The sequence below is a fragment of the Arachis duranensis genome, chromosome 10, assembly GCF_000817695.3.
Source record: "Arachis duranensis cultivar V14167 chromosome 10, aradu.V14167.gnm2.J7QH, whole genome shotgun sequence".
Lineage (NCBI taxonomy): Eukaryota > Viridiplantae > Streptophyta > Magnoliopsida > Fabales > Fabaceae > Arachis > Arachis duranensis.
In genome coordinates this window covers 74968246-74987029 of record NC_029781.3, presented here as the reverse complement: position 1 = coordinate 74987029, position 18784 = coordinate 74968246, and the positions used below count along the sequence as shown (strand labels likewise).

Genomic DNA, 18784 nt, shown 5'->3' with positions numbered 1-18784 from the left:
TTTTATGCCAGTTCCAGCGTTAAACGCTGGGAATTCTGAAGCTGATTTACAACGCCGGTTTGGGCCATCAAATCTCGGGAAAAGTATGGACTATTATACATTGCTGGAAAGCCCAGGATGTCTACTTTCCAACGCCGTTGAGAGCGCGCCAATTGGGCTTCTGTAGCTCCAGAAAATCCACTTCGAGTGCAGGGAGGTCAGAATCCAACAGCATCTGCAGTCCTTTTCAGCCTCTGAATCAGATTTTTGTTCAGGACCCTCAATTTCAGCCAGAAAATACCTGAAATCACAGAAAAACACACAAACTCATAGTAAAGTCTAGAAAAGTGAATTTTAACTAAAAACTAATAAAATTATACTAAAAACTAACTAAAATATACTAAAAACATACTAAAAACAATGCCAAAAAGCGTATAAATTATCCGCTCATCAATATGCATGATAAAACCAAAACAAATTTTGTATGACAAAACTAAAGTGAATATAATCAGCTTCCTTTATTCACGATTTACTCATCTTGTTCTCTTTATGAGTTTACTATTTACGATAATTAATTCCAAGAGCTTTGGTTAAAAAGGGATAAAACAGTTACGTATGAAACCTAGGTAAGTTTGTTCAAATTGAGGAATTTTCTACTAATGTTCATGAAGGATGTAGAAGGCTTAGAGAAGTGGGGTTGAATCTATGGCCTTCTTTTGCTTTAATGAATTAAGCCTTTAACATCAAACTTTCACTTAAAATCTATTTGAACTGTGCAGTGAAAATTTTATGAGACAATTTCATTTTGTCTCACAAATATCAGAAAATAGAACTTAGAGAAAGATAAGAAAGATGACACAAGCATGTATCTTGGTTCAATTTCCTTGTGCAATGCAACCTATATCTAGTCTCCACCACAACAGTGGTGGAATTTCCACTATAGTTAAAGTATTACATACACCAATTTCTTAGGATTCACTTGATAAACCCCGTTTTGACGGTTTATCTTGTATTGATTTTAAGAGATTTTAATACCTTTTACCCTCATTTATTCAATGAATTAGCATGGTTTTGTGATTGTCTCCTTATTTGTACTTAGATGTGAAAACATGCTTTCTAGACCTTAAAGTAGCTAAATTCAATTCACCTTTGATTCCACTAGATGCCTTGATATGTTTGTTAGTGATTTCAGATTGAAAAGGCTAGGAATGGATCAAAGGAGTGAAGAGGAAAGCATGTAAAGTGGAGAAATCATGAAAAGTCAAAGAAGTTGAACTCGCCCATGGACGCGTGCGCGCACCTGGCGCTTGCGCCCACCTGGCGCAAGCGCGCACCTTGCGAATTACCCCATGGACGCGTATGCGAGATGTGCGCGTACGCGTCAGTGTTGGTTTATGATTTTTTAATAAAAACGTGGCCAACGAATTCTCAAGGGTTGTGTGGCCCAATCCCAACCAACTTTGGCACCAAAGATGCTATTTAAAGCCAAGGATTGAAGAGCAAAGGGACATGAGTTCATTCCCACTCATTAGGATTAGTTTAGAAGTAGTTTCTAGAGAGAGAAGCTCTCACTTCTCTCTAGGATTAGGATTAGGATTAGGTTTAGTTCTTAGATCTAGGTTTTAATCTTTGCTTTCTTCCACTTCTATCTCTCAATTCTTTGTTGCTACATCCATCTTCTTCTATTCTTTTGTTGTAATTTCCTTTATGTTGTTCTTATATTTTGTTGTAGATCTAGTATTGTTCCTTCTACTTTCTTCCAATTCAATAAAAGGTAATTCATAATGAATGTGTTTCTTTTAATTGTTTTTGTTAATTCATTGCAATAAATGTTGTTAGATTCTATTCTTGTTGTCAATTTGCTTTGCTTTTCTTTTATGCCTTCCAAGTGTTTGATGAAATTTATCACAATTGAGGAGGATAACTAGGATAGGACTTCTAGTTCTCATATCTTGCTAAGAGCTTTGTTAGTTGTTAGTTTATTTTCTTTGCCATTTATAATTCTTGTCTAAAATCTCAAAAACCCCAAAATAACTCACAACCAATAACAAGACACTTTATTGTAATTCCTAGGGAGAACGACCCGAGGTTCAATACTTCGGTTTATAAATTTAGGGGTTTGTTACTTGTGACAAACAATCTTTTGTATGAAAGGATTATTGCTTGGTTTAGAAACTATACTTTACAACGAGATTTCATTAGTGAAATTATAAACCGTCAAAAATCCAATCATCATCACTCAATCATTTCTCTCTCAAGTTCTTACCTAACTTGACTTGGTTATGCTAATAATGCCTAACTCTTCACTCTAAGTACTAGTGCAACTTAGAAAGGGGCACCTCACAGGTACAAGATACAAGTCACATGAAACAACCTAAAGAAATCTGAAATCACTCTAGGCTTTTCTCTCAAGTGTGTCACTTAGCCTTTTGTCACTCATAGGCTTTTTCTTGGATTTTCACTTTCAGCCTTTTACCTCTCAAGAAATTACAGAAACATATACATTTAAAATGAGATACAAATTTTAAAACATGAAGGAGATTAATGCATAAATAGCCTCTGTTGCTATAAGTTGAATCGGATTCAGCTGACTCTGATTAAGTTCTTCATCTTGGCGAAATGCTTCTTTTACTAGAAAACACTGTCCAAAGTTGATAAACTCTACAGAGAAGCTCTTCAGAACAAACTCAAAAATCTAGTTCTCTCTCCTTATCTTGCCATCCAAAAAATTTTTCCTTTTGTACCTTGTGCAGGATCGCAGATAGGGTTTCTCCCCAGGTTAACTTCTTGGAATTTGAGCTTTGATAATACATCCCTTCACTTTCTTCAATCAACCCCTAAATTAGGGATTTCAATTCTAATTTTCTTGCTTGACCGAGGTCAACTAAGCAGCAAAGGATTATTGTTCAGTGGTAAGCTCTAAATTCACACCATTAAGAATGTGCTTTGGCTCCAAGTAACTTTGTGGACCATTGATTTACAGCAGCATAGATAAGAGATTTCTTTCTCCATTTACCCCAAAATGGTATCGCAGAAAGTTGGAAAAGAAGTGAAGAAAATAAATTGCATGCAAATGAAAATAAATTGCCTTTAACTTCTGACTAAGCTTAGCTTGTTTTGATTTGGGTGATTAGACATTTGCTTTTGTAATTTACCTTTCTCTTTCTTTCTTCTCTGGTGAATGAACAAGGAAGAAGCTTTCTCTCTCTTTTTTCATGTTTCTGACCGAAGTAAGGTTACGAAAGATGGCTTTGGAAGGCTTCCACTTAAGTGATGCAACTTGGGCTGGATTTGCTTCACTTACCTCTCAGCCCATGTGATTTCTTTGTTATTTCTTTTGGACTTAGTTTGAGCACTTTTGTATACTTCAGCAGCTTCTGTTTCTTTGTTTCATTTAGATTGGGCTGCTCTAATCATTTGAACCTACCACACTAATCAAACACATTCAAAACTAATTGGGTGTTTAATCCAATACATTAATGTTTGTCATCCTCAATTAAGTTAGTAAATTTCTTAACTTAACAATCTCTCCCTTGATGACAAACATAATTGTGACATTGATCAATTGGTTTGAATTTTAATAAAGTTAAGGTACTTCTCTTTAGCTGATGCTACATGCTTCTGACTTGCTCCCCCTTTTCTTTCCAAGAGTTGCTCTCCCTGAATTTGTGCTCTTCTTTTATTTCCTGTTTACATATTCACATAGAGAACACAACAATATACCATATACAGTGTGTTGTCCATGGATGAAGCATGCAGCAAGTTTCAAACAATTTTAACATTTCATGAAACAGAGCCCAATAATGTATAAAAACAGCAAGAATTCAGCCCAAAATAGAATAAAATATAACAGAGCAACAAAACAGAACATACATACATACACCATAATACATACATACACCATAATACTAATACTACTACTACTCCCCCTTTTGTCATCAAGGGAGGAAATACAACCAATATTAAACCTGCAGCAAGTAGTTAAGGCACGGTCTAGATAATGAGAGAACTAAAAGCAACATAAACAGTGATTAGTCAGTTTACAGTCATCCGAGACAAAATAAGTAAGTCAAGCACAAAATACAATTGTTCCATGAGACAATTATCAAAGGAAAACAACATAAAAGAGATTATTAAAAAAGACATCCTTAGGCATACGAACCATCTCCCTCCGAGTCAGCAGGTTCTTCAGGGTCAGAGGCCGCATTTTCATCCTCAAGAGTGTTTTCAATGAACTTCATGAGAACTGCCACACTGTCTCTAGACTTTCTGAGGTAGTTTTCATGCTTGGCAGCTAGTTTTCTCTGCTCTTTGCTTAAGGTGATCAGATGGTTGGATTGAGAGACAAATTCCTGCACCACATTCTTAACCACTCCATATAGAAGTTATTTGTGTCTAGTGGAGGTTGAAGTCCCAGAGGCAGATGGTGGAGAAGATTCTTCTGGTTCATAGTCGTCATCATCATCATCAAGAACCACCTTTCAGTTCGAGTTGGTCCCTTTTTCTACTGTTTCACTGAACCGTTTCCTTTTAGATACGAGTGTTTATTTTCATATGTTTCATATGACAAATCAACACCAAAATATTCAAAAGTACAGGTTAAGAACATATCATAAGGAAGAGTTTTATCTTTCTCACTTCTAATACAATCAAACATATATCTTACCATTAGGTATACAAAAGAAATTTCAGTTTTTGTGAGAATACCATACAAACCAAGGTATTATAGAAAGGATGAAGTGTCTCTTACAATGATGCTCTAGCCTATGTGTGTGAACACATCTCTTTGATTGATGTAGACAACTGCTCCAACATCAGTGTATTTCTATAATACCTTGGTTTGTATGGTATTATATCAAAGAGTGTCTTTCTAGAGGTGTAGCCTATCATTCCACTTACCAGAGGTGTAGACAACTGCTCCAACATCAGTGTATTTTAGAGACTCACTAATGGTTTCTTCATTCAGAACTATGTCATGACCTTTTACATAAGAATGAACACTGTCCTCATGATAAGTCATTTTTGCAGATAAAATAGGGTAAACTGGTTTTTTAATTTTAAAAGTATGGTTCCAGTCCAAAAATTTAAAATTTTCAACAAAAAAATCTTTCTTTTTCAGATTTGGTAAGTCAATAAAAAAAGTGGGACATATGGTACGATGAGCAATAACACCTTTATAGAAATCATTGTTCATGGCAGATCAAAAACAATGAGGATTGTAGTTTGAGTGGGAGGTCATGAAGTATAATTTGTGTACAAAAGAATCAATGGAAGGCTCTTTAACAGATTTGAGAGGAATACGAGGATTTCCTTTTTGAGGGCGAGAAGGAGCAAACCTAGGTTTGGGTCTTGCAGGTTCAGGAGCAGGTTCTTCTATAGTAGGGCGCTTCCCTTTCGAAGTGTTGGGCTTGGAAGGAGCGCTGGGAGTTGCGGTTGGCTTGGATGAAGATGAAAACCTTGAAGAGTTTTTCGTACGAGCCATAGGATCCGTGCGAGAAGGAGAGGTAGGAGGAGAAGGAGAAGGTGTAAAGGTCTGGTCTCAGGAGCGAGTAGAGGGTCTTGGCTTCTTTAGAAGTTTTAGGATTTTCGCCCTTGGACTCTTTTGGATCATGATTTTCTCTCTCATTGGAGTGAACCCAGGTTTTGAATGAAACAAAACACTAATGGTAGTGAGGAGGAACCGAAGAGGTGGAGGAAGGAGTTATCAAAAAAGAAGTTTGGTAACTGCACCAAGAAAAGATGTTTCTTGAAATATGCAACTGCATCACCTATGACTAGACCTTGAAAAGACTTGACATCATGAAAAATGTGATTTAAAAAAAAATTAAATATTTAAAGAATAAACAAAAGGTGATTTAAAAGGAGATTTTTTACTAAATGACAAAGCACAAAATAAAACATGGATGATGTAACACTTATTGGGCCCAGAGATGGTGGAATTTAAGAAAACATATTGGACCATTGTAATTCTGAACTGAAGGGTTGGCCCAGAAGATTCAGATCGTGCCAATGAACCAAAAAATGATATTTAGAAAGATGGTTCTTCACTTGCCCAGAATTCTCTCATCCACACCTGAGAGACAAAAACTTCAACAAAAACATCAGTAATGCGCAAATAACAAATCTGGACTTAAAATCCCTAAATTAGTCCTAAGCTTGCAAAATCTGTCTTCAGCTAGAGGTTTACTGAAAATATGTGCTAATTGATCTTCTGATTTAATAAATTGAATGCTAATATTCTCTTTTTAAACATGTTCTCTTATTGAGTGAAATCTCACCTCAATATGTTTAGTTCTAGATTGCGAAATCAGATTTTTGGAAATATTTATGGCACTCATATTGTCACATAACAGGAAAATATTTTCAACATTTAATTTATAATCAGCAAATTGGGTTTTCAACCAAATAAGCTGAAAGCAACATGAAGAAGCCACTATATACTTAGCCTCTGCATGGGATAAACTGCTTTTTACTTGACCAAACGTTTAAGGACTTCCCAAGAAAACAACATATGTTTGATGTACTCCTTCTATCCACTTTATCTGCAGCAAAGTCTGCATCACAATAACCAACTATAGAAAACTCATCAATCTAATGATACAATAAACCAAAATTGGATGTGCCATGAACATATCTAATGATCCTTTTAACTGCTGAAAGATGTGATTCTTTAGGTTTTGATTGGAATCTTGAACACATTCCAACACTTTACACAATATCGGACCTAGAGAAAGTTAAGTACATAAGAGAACCAATCATTCCTTTATACCTAGTCTCATCAACATCTTTCTCAGTTTTACCTTTTTCTAATTTTGAGTTAGGGTGCATGGGTGTTCCCATGGGTTTGGCATTTTCTATACCAAATTTCTTAACTAGTTCCTTGGCATACTTTTCTTGATGAATAAAAATACCATTTTCGGTTTACTTAATTTGAAGCCCAAAAAAGAAAAAAATTAGGTTCATCCATCATACTCATGTCAAATTCTCTTATCATGAGTTTTCCAAATTCAGTACAAAGGGTCTCATTTGCTGATCTAAAAATAATTTCATCAACATAAATTTGGACTAAGATGAAAGAATCATTAGAATTTTTGATAAATAGAGTAGTGTCAGTGGTGCCTCTTTGAAATCTATTTTTCAAAAAAAAAAAAGAGCTGAGTCTCTCATACCAAGTCCTAGGAGCTTGTCTCAACCCATAAAGGGATTTTGAGAGTTTGAAAACATGATTAGGAAATTCCTTATTTTCAAAACTGGGTGGCTATGCCACATACACTTTTCTATCTATTACACCATTTAGAAATACACATTTCACATCTATTTGATATGATTTGAAACCACAATGAGCAGCATAGGCTAGAAGTAGCCTTATGGCTTCCATTCGAGCAACAGGGGCAAAGGATTCATCAAAGTCTATCCCTTCCTCTTGATCATATTCTTGCGCCACTAGTCTTGCTTTGTTTCTATCAATGCTTCCATCTTCTCCAAATTTTTTCCTAAATATCCACTTGGTGCCGGTCACTTTCTTGCCATTAGGCTTTGGAACAAATGTCCAAACTTGGTTCTTTTCAAATTCACCAAACTTTTTCTTCATAGCCTTTACCCAAGAAGGGTCCTTTAGAGCTTCATTGAGGTTTTGTGGCTCCACTTGAGAGAGAAAAGCCAAATTTTTTTCTTCATTTGCTTTTCTTGTGGAGGAATGTATTTTGACACTATGAGAGACATCCCCAATAACAAATTCCTATGGATAATTCTTTAAAAATTTCCACTCAGGGGGTCTTGTTGACTTAGTAGCAGATTCGGTCACAGTAGGATCCAAAGAATTTGTATTGTCAGAAATTTTGCCAGATTCATGAGATAAAATAGAATTGTCTCCTACAGAATCTCCTGCAGGAGTTTTATCAGATTCAGATGGCCCAGAAATTTCTTTCTCTTGATTCTGGAATTCTCCTTCTTTGCCCTGAACTTGATTTCCTGCATCACAGTCTTCTAAGATACTTTGAACCAAGTTAGTGTCACAAAAAATAACGTGTATGGACTCCTCTATAATTCTAGCATCTTGATGATAAACTCTATAGGCTTTGCTAGTTGTGGAATATCATACAAATAAACATTCATATGTCTTTGGATAAAATTTCCCTAGATTTTCTATGTTATTTAGGACAAAACATTTGCAAATGTTTAACTTTTATTATACATTTGATTTAAGTTAAAAACAATAATCTGAAAGCTTAGTCATGCCAAGTCTAGTGCCTTGGTACTTCACATGGCCTGTAAGTTCCTGTCTTTTGCATTTGAAGATTTTTCTTTTTACTTTTTCTGGTTCATTTTCACCCTCTCTGCCCTATTTCTAATATGATTCAAAATATAAATCTATCAATTTACTTGCATGAAACATCCCTTTGATTTTATTCCTATGACATCACATTTCTTATTTTGTTTTAATGTATTGAACATGAGATTTTATTTGATTTTCATACCTACCTTGGGGCATTTTTCAGAACCCATTAAGCATTTTTTACTTTTTTGGGTTCAACATAGTTGATAGTAGATTCAATATTCTGAATGATACTATACATAATTGTATGATGCAGGTAGAATGAACAAAGTCAAGGCCTATGGCAAGTGGTCTTTTGACACCATTTCAGGGACTTTGTTTTCTTGGTATTCAGTTAACTTTGGGTCTTGGGATTCTTCTGTAACTGAATTATTATAGGTCAGTGTTAACTTTGAATCGCTGAGCCTGTGATCATTATTACATCTACATGACTACGTCAAGTGTGAAAATTTGAGTATTGCCAAAATGTTGAATGTTGTGATTTGTGATCTTTTTGCAGCCGTGTTCTGGGTGCCTCATCCTTGTTGCTTGTCTTTTCTTATCCCCTCATGAAGAGGTTTACATTTTGGGTAATGAATTTCCTCAATTTTAGTCTCTTCTGAAATATTTTATTGTTATCTTTGACATACAATCTTATTATGCTTTTTATGGCACTCGTAAATTTTTGGTTAGCCCCAAGCCTATCTCGGGTTGACCTTTAATTGGGGTGCTTTGTTAGGATGGGCAGCAATTAGAGGAAGTCTAGATCCAAGAATAGTGCTGCCTCTTTATGCCTCTGGAGTTTTTTGGACACTTGTTTATGATACAATCTATGCTCACCAGGTAAAATCAACATTACTTCCTGAAGGTTTTTCTCCTCTGTCCTGCTATTTAATTGTTGCATGATATATCCCGGTGTGGGGTGATTATCTTGACTCCAATAGTTTAGTGTGTTATGAAACAAACCATACAATGATAAACTACTTGCTACCTTCCAATACAAATTATATAATTAAAGCATTGTAATCAAAGTTCTTGGTCTATGCGTATATTTATAACCTTGCATTCAGGATAAAGAAGATGAACTGAAAGTGGGAGTTAAGTCAACTGCTTTGCACTTTGGTGATTCTACAAAGGAGTGGATTACTGGGTTTGGGATTGCATGCCTTAGTGGTCTTGCCCTCAGTGGCTATAATGCTGAAATAGGTATGTCTTATGAGTTATGACCCATTTTATGTTCTCTCTGTTTCGAGTTTTTAGAACTATATTTGGATTTCATTGGTTGTTTTCTTGTTCAACCTTCTGATTAATATTTGTGGGGCAGGCTGGCCATATTATGCATTTCTGGCAGCTGCATCTGGACAACTAGGCTGGCAAATATGGACAGTTGATCTCTCATCACGTGCTGATTGCAATTGCAAGTATGTTTTGGAAGTTTTTGTTTAAAGTTCACCCAGAAAAGGTGTAACACCCTAATATTCAAATCCTTATGCTCGAGTCATAAGTCAATGATATTACGGTGGTACGACTCTCAGGTGGATTTTTAATATATAAATATAGGTAATTTCGAAAGGAGTATTAATCGAGAAGCCTGAAAAGAGTGGAAATAAAATCGCGAAGACGTAACACTCACGTTTCGACAACGAAAAGTTAAACTGTGAAGGCGAAAGCGATATACGGACAAGGCATAAAGGAGATTAAGAGATAGATAACAGATAGATATATATAACATAAGTAAATAGCCACTAGTCGCGACCCGCGAAATTTAGGCCGGCTAGGGTACAGTATGAAAGTAGTTGACAACAGTATATCCTAATCTCTCCCAAAGGAAACACAAGAGCCTCTATAGGCAAGTTCAAAAGAGTTCAATACATAATATAATCTTTTCAAAACAAGGATGGAGAGATTCTAAGAAAAACACAAAGTAGAGAAAATAAAGATATTCGCCGTCTCTCAGACGAACCACAGCTCAATTTTGAGCACCTGGACCTGTATCTGAAAAATAAGACCTGTATCTGAAAAACAAGAGATATATACGGAATGAGAACCCCAGGCCCATGGGTTCCCAGTACGGTAAAAGTGCCAAATAAATACTATGCACTGCAATAAAAACTCACTAAGCATCCTGAACTCCTTTTCACCAAGTATCCAGCCTAGATTCTCACTAATCCATAAATAGGCATCTGTCGTAAGGGGATACTAAATCTAGTGCATGTTACACATGTTTCCCAACTCGCTGATTCTTCCACGAATCAGACTCAGAATCATAAGCAAAACCATCACCAATTGTTCTGCCTCAGCAACTCTATATCAATACATCGTACCCTCGCCTGGAGCTAGTGAAATCACATCACTGCGTCTACCCAGGGGGCTCAAATTATCTCATTCAAAAAATCATCATCATCATGCAATCGCATTATCAATTCATCTCATCAAGAACAGCCCTCAACATCCACCGACACCAACATGAGGGATCTCTCAGTTGTACAAACACAAGCAATACAGACAATTAATACACAAATAAGGTACAAGTAGAACAAGTAGCATATAATCAGGTAACATAGCAATATGATATAGAAATCCAAAACAAATAGGCAAACCCAAACAAATTCAAACATATGCAAATGATGTATGCCTGCCCTATGGCTGATGATATCATCTGTCGGTTATATAGCCAACCCGACATGTCCTGGTAGCTAACCATTGGACAGAAACACCCCTTGCGGAGCAAGTAGGTTTGAGCTACAACCCCTTTGCTACTACCCGCTCAACCTAGAGCCAGTGGAACAACCACTACTGCGGCTACTACCCAGGCGGGTGTTTAAAAGCTCAACCTGGAGCGAGTGGATTCACCACTATTGCCGCTACTATCCAGGCGTCACAATCTCTGACCTGCAGCAAGTGGGACGAACCACAACCCTTGCTACTGCCCAGGTATCTTAAGCATTAACCTGGAGCAAGCGGGACGAACCACAACCCTTGCTACTGCCCAGGTATCTCAAACATATACTCATTCAATCTCTATTCATATTATAAATCCTCATTGTTATCAAATCTCAAACATTAACCTGGAGCAAGTGGGACGAACCACAACCCTTACTACTACCCAGGTATCACAAATATATTCATTCAAAACTCCATAATTAAACTCATTTATCATAAACATCCTTTTCCATCTCATACCCGGAGCAAGTGGACAATGCCACTGCCTACTACCCGGGGTTACACATCACATTTCAACATCTTCCATTATTATCCATTTAACACATTCATTCATTAATCATATATGCATTTATACTCAGCCATAATCAATAATGGCTTTGCCATACTCCGGTAATAACTCAGCCATCCGACTCATGATTCAATCAAGAACCAGCCATTTATCAATAAATATAGCCCTTCGGCTCATGGCATACACAGTACTTCCACCATCATCCTCCATATCTCGTATAATCATCGTTGATCATCATTGATCATAACTTTTTCCCTTGCTTCACTCGCAAGTTACCACATCCCCTAACTCTTTTCTCATTGATAGCCATATCATAATGATTTAATACGTGAGGGGTGAGATCGGAGGCTTAGAAGTATGAGATTTAGTTTTTAAAACTCAAAAATCAACTTTGGGATGAAAACAGGGCCACGCGTACGCGTACTCCACGCGCACGCGTGGATGGCCACAAAGCTCATCGACGCGTATGCGTCATACACGCGGACACGCGGATTGAAACACAGCCAGACGACGCGCACGCGTCAGCCACGCGTACGCGTGGGTGCATTTGTGCCCCAGGCACAAAACTGGCACAACTCTCGGGAAAATGGCTGGGCATTGGGTGCAGCACATCGGCGCACACCACGCGTACGCGTGGATGGTGCCTTCTTGAAAAACGGCGCGTACGCGCCAAGTGCGCCTACGCGTGGAGGGTCATTCTGCTAAAATTTTTCTAAGTTAAAAGCTGCAGAATTCACAAATTCAACCCCCAATCTTCCAACGGTCATAACTTTCTCATTTTAAATCGTTTTTCACCCGTTCTTCGAACGGCATGGACATCCCGGATCCAATTTTATTTCTAAACAAGTTTGGCACAAAACGGAGATCCAGAGTCCAAGTTATGTCCCATCAAAGTATGCCCAAAAACCATGTTTTTCATACAAAACCACAAAGTGCCATTTTCAAAACAAGCCATTTTCAACCCTTTTTAAAATCAACCAAAACATGCTAGTTTCAATCCTTTTTGAAATCAATCAAAATATACCAAAATCAACATTACATCAAGCTTCCTCAACTCATACATTAACACTTTACCACTATTCACAAAACCGCCATATAACCATTTTTACCCATTTCAAACAAATGGCTAAATTACAAACATATCAACATGTCATACATCCTTCCTCATCCCAATTTCCAACAATACTATTTCCAATCAACCTTCATTATACATAACCAATATCATACTCACTATCACGTGGTTTCACCCCCAAATCAACCTTAATCATTCCTCAAGCATATATCACAACATACACATCTCTCATGCTTTATCATACCATCAAGGCATCAATAATCATACTCACATACATGACCACATAATATATCTCAACCAAAATCCAACATACTTCATCTATACAATTTCACCCAAAATTACCAATTTTCACACTTCAACTCCTCAAACCTCAATATTAACCAACCCAATCATTCATATATTCATTATCTGAAATTCATCCAATCACTTGTGTCATCATACAATGCATACATCAACTTACCTTCCTTACCTCTTTCCGGCCTCCGGCCCAAAATTTACGGCCTCCGGCCCAATTTCACAATTTAAATGCATAAATCACAAATCAATACTCATTACCCAAAACATCAAATTTTCAATACAACAAGCATACAAGGCCACACAATTCTCAACCCAATCATTAATTCACATTACATACCAACTATGCATATTAGCACCAACCATTTACACAATCCAAACTTAATCCTAGGGGCATCTAGCCTAGGAATTCTCATCACACCACACGGTACTTAAATGAAACTTAAACTGTACCTCTTGTAGCCAAATCAATTGAGCCTCTTCTTTGGAAGTCTCCACCAACCTTAGCCCTAAGCCTCACCAAAGCTCCTCAAGCAACACCAATCTCCCAATTGTGTACCAAAACCATCAAATGCACTAACATAACCAATATCACATTCATACATCAACCTAGGGCTCATAAAGATGATAAATCACAAGGGTTTGAGCACTTCTTACTTTAGCCCATATGAAGTAGGGATAGAACCCACTTAGAATCCATGTTGGAGTATCCCTAAACACCCAAAATCACAAGATTTCAACACTAACTTCCCAAAAACGTGTAACAGTGGGGAATTTCGAAAACTGGGCAGAGATGAATGGAATAATCACCACAAAACTTAGATAGAATTGTAGAGGATGAGAAGGGCGACGCGTGGCCGCAAACGGCTCGTCAATCGGAGCTCCGTAGCTCAAGTTATGGTGGTTTGAAGATCAAAGAGAGTTAGGTTTTCTCTCTTCTCAATTCAGCGCCCAACACTCATTCTTTAGGGCAAAATGAGCTGAAATGCTCATAACTAATGTTTATATATGTTGGGTCTTGGGCCCACTTAGGCTCAGTTCACTTATTTTTGTCTGTTGGCCCAATTTTGGACAAAAACCTTTAAGATTAGCGCTCTAAATCACACTTCAAATATTTCTACCTCCCCTAATTATAATTCCTCATTTCTTAATCTTATTTACTCATAATCAATTTTCTCAGTTGTAGTACCAGACAGGTCTCAGCCGGTACTGCCGATCAAAATTCCACTGTGCGCTCTTACGTAGAAAACTATGTTTTCCGACTCGGAAAAATTCACTGAATCCAAATATCATATTTAAATCATCAAATTCCAATTGTCAAATCTTCCACCGATATTCGCTCCTACTTAACTTGTTATTTAATTAATTTCGGTTAGACCGGGTATTACAAAAGGGATTGTTGCATAAATCCATGTATTAAATTTCATTTTCACTTTCATATGGCTTTACTGCAAGCACTTGATGATATATTTATATGTCCTCGGACCTCAACAGATAGAAATCCCCCAAAATTCAGTGATTGTTCAATTTCTTTATTGATTACTCTTCCAATGTTATATTGATGGTTTCAGAAACTTATGATGCATCCACATGTTCATTAGTTTACCATAAAATGTTTAGTTCTACACTTCTAACCTCTCAATGTTGAACTCAATGAACTGACTTTTGTACCTTTTGCTTGCATCCAGATTTAATTCAAACAAGTGGTTTGGAGCTATCATATTTGGTGGAATCCTAGCTGGAAAACTTGTATCATAGGGGTAATTTGTCTGGTTGAGTAGTTTATTCTTTTATCTTGTAATAACTTATCAAATTTGCATGAGTTTTACCAATTGTCATGAGTCATCAGTCATCGCCTTAGGATACTGTATGCTTTTACTTCCTTACCACATATAACAATTTTTGCCTCCAAGAAAAAGTTAATATTCGTTTTATTATTTCTTTTGAACCAAGTGTTGTGATTCTGAAAAACTATCTGGAGTGTGCCCAAGGAATGGAGTAGCTTTCCTCCAATACACTATCATCATTACTTTTCAACAAATCCAATGTTAACCAAGTAATGTTAGGATTTTTTTTTTTGCGACTGAATGTTGGGAAATGGTTGAATTGGAATAGCTAACACTTATATTGGACTCGAAGGGAAATGCTTAATGACAGTTGATCAATGGTTAACTAGTTGAGGTACTTGATTACCTTATCGTTACAAGGTAAATAACTTCTACTTATTATTATTATTGTGTTAGCAGGGCATTTTTCATGAAGGAAAAATTAGTCATCGAAAAACCAAAAATTCAACAGACGAGAGACAAGGTTGAATGCCATTAGAAGGTACATGGTTTCTTGATATTCATGTTGCAATTTTAATAGTTTGAAATCTTAAACCAACGGTGTGCCAATGTTGAATATTTGACTGTACATGATGCATTGTTGTTTCCTCTAATCTAAGGAGTAAGTCTATGATCTAAGATCAGATCATTCTAAGCATCTTGCATTTTTAATTTGGTGGATTACGAAGCTTCCTCTCGGTGATTTATCTTTGTAGGACACTAGTTTAGTAGCTGAAATCATACTTAAGATATATTTGATTGCAGGTAAAACTGGAGTAAAAATTTTCATGGATGAATTTGATATGTGAAATTGCACATGGACTTCATCCTTGAAAATTTCACCCCATTTTTACTTACAACTAAACATACTCTTCAGGTGTGGTTGTCTGTTGAGGGAAAGGAAGGGAAGGAAATGGTTTGAAGGATAGAATGGAGTTATATCAAGTTCCTCTATCCTCTCTTTCTCTTCAAAATCTCAACTCACAAACACACTATTAGTGAGAAGGAAGCGGAGAAGAGAAAATGTTGGGACATTCAAGTTCAACTACCAAGACTGATTATGAAAGGCAGAGAAAAATTTGTGACCAACTTATTCACACTTTGTTATCGCCTGAACTGAAAGGTTCGAACACATGTTGCTGTAAAAGGCCAACTATGCAGAAGAAGAATATCTATGCAAAATATTTCCTACTCCTACCAGTTTTTCCCTCTGAACCCCTATACTTCCTACTCGATTTTTGGTGCTTTCCACCACCTTTGGAGAGGGAGGTCAAGAATGTTATTCCATTTCCTCCTTTATCAATCATGCCTTGTTTCATGAACATCTGCTCCTTTTCTAACTCATTTAGCCTCATCCTCATTCTCAAAATCTCCAGCTTCAGCTCCCGGTTCTCTCCTTGCAGAGAAGCGTAGTTATCTCTTGGGGACATGGCAGTACTTGGAATGCCACTGCTTATTCTCTGTGACAGTAGGCCATCTCTTGAACTCCCTGACACTGCATTCTTCAACTGTAGTTGCTCACAGTACAGGACTTGCACCACCATCTACAGTGGAAGTCTATCATTTTGTGATGGCTTTGTTAAAATTGTGTTGAAAATTTTGTTAATCTTAGTTAAATCTTGTTAATTTTTGTTAAAGCTTGTTAATTTTTATGCTAACATAAATTAAGTTTTGTTGGTTTGAGTGTTAGATAATCAAAATATAGATGTTAATAACTTATGATTATGCTAGTAATTTCTTCCGAGTTGGTTCCATAATACTTGCCATTCATGATGCAAGTGATGTATTCATGGAAATCAATTCTAAATTTCCAGATTAAAGGGCTCTTGGTTATGGTTGTATAGCTCTGATTTATTGCTACTTAAACATGGGACTTATGTTCAAACAGAAAATGTAAGAGATGATTGCTAAATTGTATTCTGAAGTGTGTTATAACAAAAATAGTTGTAGCAACTTTTCTACTTGTAAGGAATCGTGATATTATTAGGAAAATTTGCAAGTTTTACATGATATATCAGCCAAAGAGTAGATAAAAGTGATGCAACCATGATGAGAGAAAAGTTGATATAAACAACATCCTCTTCTTGGGCCCAGTTTGGGAAAAATTTTTAAATAAACTTTTTTAAAAAAGGAGTTTTAAATATAAGAATTCTTATTAATAGCAGCTTATAAATAAGTTATTTTGTATTTGGATTTTTAGTTATAGAAATACTTATTTTAAAATTGCAGCGTTTGGATAAATGACTCAAAAAATATAATTTTTTTTTACATAGAGAACGATGATAACAAATACATTTCAATATTAAATGTTGATTTTACATAACTTAACCAGTGACATTTTATACCATACACAATGTTATATACAAATTTAAAAATAAAATTAGAATGGTAGAATGATAAAAAAAAATTCCTAGAAGGAACATAAATAGTGTTGGAGAGTTAGTAATTTTAAGAGATGAAACATTGCATAAAAATGGTGGTGCAAGGCAATACTTCTAGCAAATGAAACATGGTCAATATTTTCAGTAGAAACAGTAAATATTTTTCACAGTCAAGAATGAAGGTAGCATAATGGTCTCTTTTATTTTGATGGGAATGATAAAATAATTTCTAAAGAAGAAATCATATTTTTCTACTTCTTCAAAAGCTCTCAGTTAACATTTTGAGAAGTTAAATGCGTTTTTTAAAAATGGTATCAAGCACATGTAATATAATTTTTTATAATTCAAAAGTAAAAAAAATAGTAGCTTTTGTTGAGTTTGAGTTTTGAATTGTAATATCTAGTTTTATTGTTTCGGTATATAAACATGCTCTCAAAACAATGTTGTGTCATCATTGTGAAGTGTTTTATTGGCCAAATTTCAACTAAGTCAAATATGCGTGCTTCTTTTTTCAATGACGTCGTCATCACTTCTTCGTCATTATGCTTCCTCTTCTGCACGCTTCTTCTTCAACAATATTGTCATTGTTATCTTCTTCTTTTCTTATTCTTGTTCTTATCCTTCTCTTGATCTTCTTCAACAACATCGTTGTCATTATTGTTGTCTTTATCTTTTTCTTTTAATTTCTTATATATGTTAAAAAAGTTAGAGGTTTAGTGCACATAAATTTTGATGCATAGCACTAAAATGTTGGAACACAGCACAACTTTTTAAAAGATTGTATGTCCATAACATTGACACCCAACCAACAAAAATACGTACAATTCATAAATTTTGATGTGCGGCACAATAATTTTTTAAGGACTATATGTCAAAAATATTGACACCCAACTAACAAAATACATACAACACAAAAATTTGGTGCACATCATAGTTTTTGATGCCTAGTGTAACACCCTACCATACAGAGTCTTATGCTTAAGTCATAATTCAAAGATGGCAAGGTATTACGACCTCTAAAATAAAATTTAGTACGTATAGTAGTATGAATGATTGATTATAACTAGGAGCCTTTGTAGAAAAAGGGGTAAACAAAAACCGCAACTCGAAAGCGCAACACTCCGATCGATAACGTAGCGAACAAGGAAAACCAACGCGAGAACTATATATATACAAAGGAGTGTCAAAAACAGGAATATCAAGACTCAAGATCCGGCTGCGAGGAAAGTATCGAAGAGAAATTATAAAATCAAAACAGAGTTCCGAGAACAAAGGATCTTCGCTAATCCAGAAGTCTCCAGCATGCTTCAGCGAGAAGCCTCACGTCCTGCATATGAAAACCACAAAATCCGCATGGGTGAGAACCAGAGGTCCCCAGCATGGTAACAGCTTCCACATATATAATACATAATAATGGAGGAAAGCCAAAGGCAATCCTAGAACTTCCTCCAGATAATATCAAAGCTTATAAACAAGCTAAACCATAAAGGGCATCTGACTAAGGATTCTTCCGTCTAACTAACACTTCCCTTTCCAATTCCTTCAGACCTCCCAACCACCAGCAGGAGTATAAAGTAGCAAACACAGTTATATCAAGCAAGAAATATACAATTAGGAACAAGTAAGGCATTTAGACAATTAGCAAGTAATATGCAGTCAAATAGGCAATCTCAAACAATTCATATA

At 36.1% G+C, this 18784-nt stretch overlaps 1 protein-coding gene across 1 annotated transcript; it reads left to right on the top strand.

The window, feature by feature from the left end:
* Nucleotides 1-8574: 8574 nt before the first annotated feature.
* On the top strand, nt 8575-14803 carry LOC107470273 (4-hydroxybenzoate polyprenyltransferase, mitochondrial-like). The gene is made up of 6 exons (XM_021134210.2): nt 8575-8692; nt 8814-8883; nt 8987-9136; nt 9364-9499; nt 9618-9714; nt 14580-14803. The coding sequence occupies exons 2-6, from the start codon at nt 8863-8865 to the stop codon at nt 14647-14649; spliced, it is 474 nt and encodes a 157-aa protein (XP_020989869.1). The 5' UTR covers nt 8575-8692; nt 8814-8862; the 3' UTR covers nt 14650-14803.
* The last annotated feature ends 3981 nt before the right edge of the window (nt 14804-18784 follow it).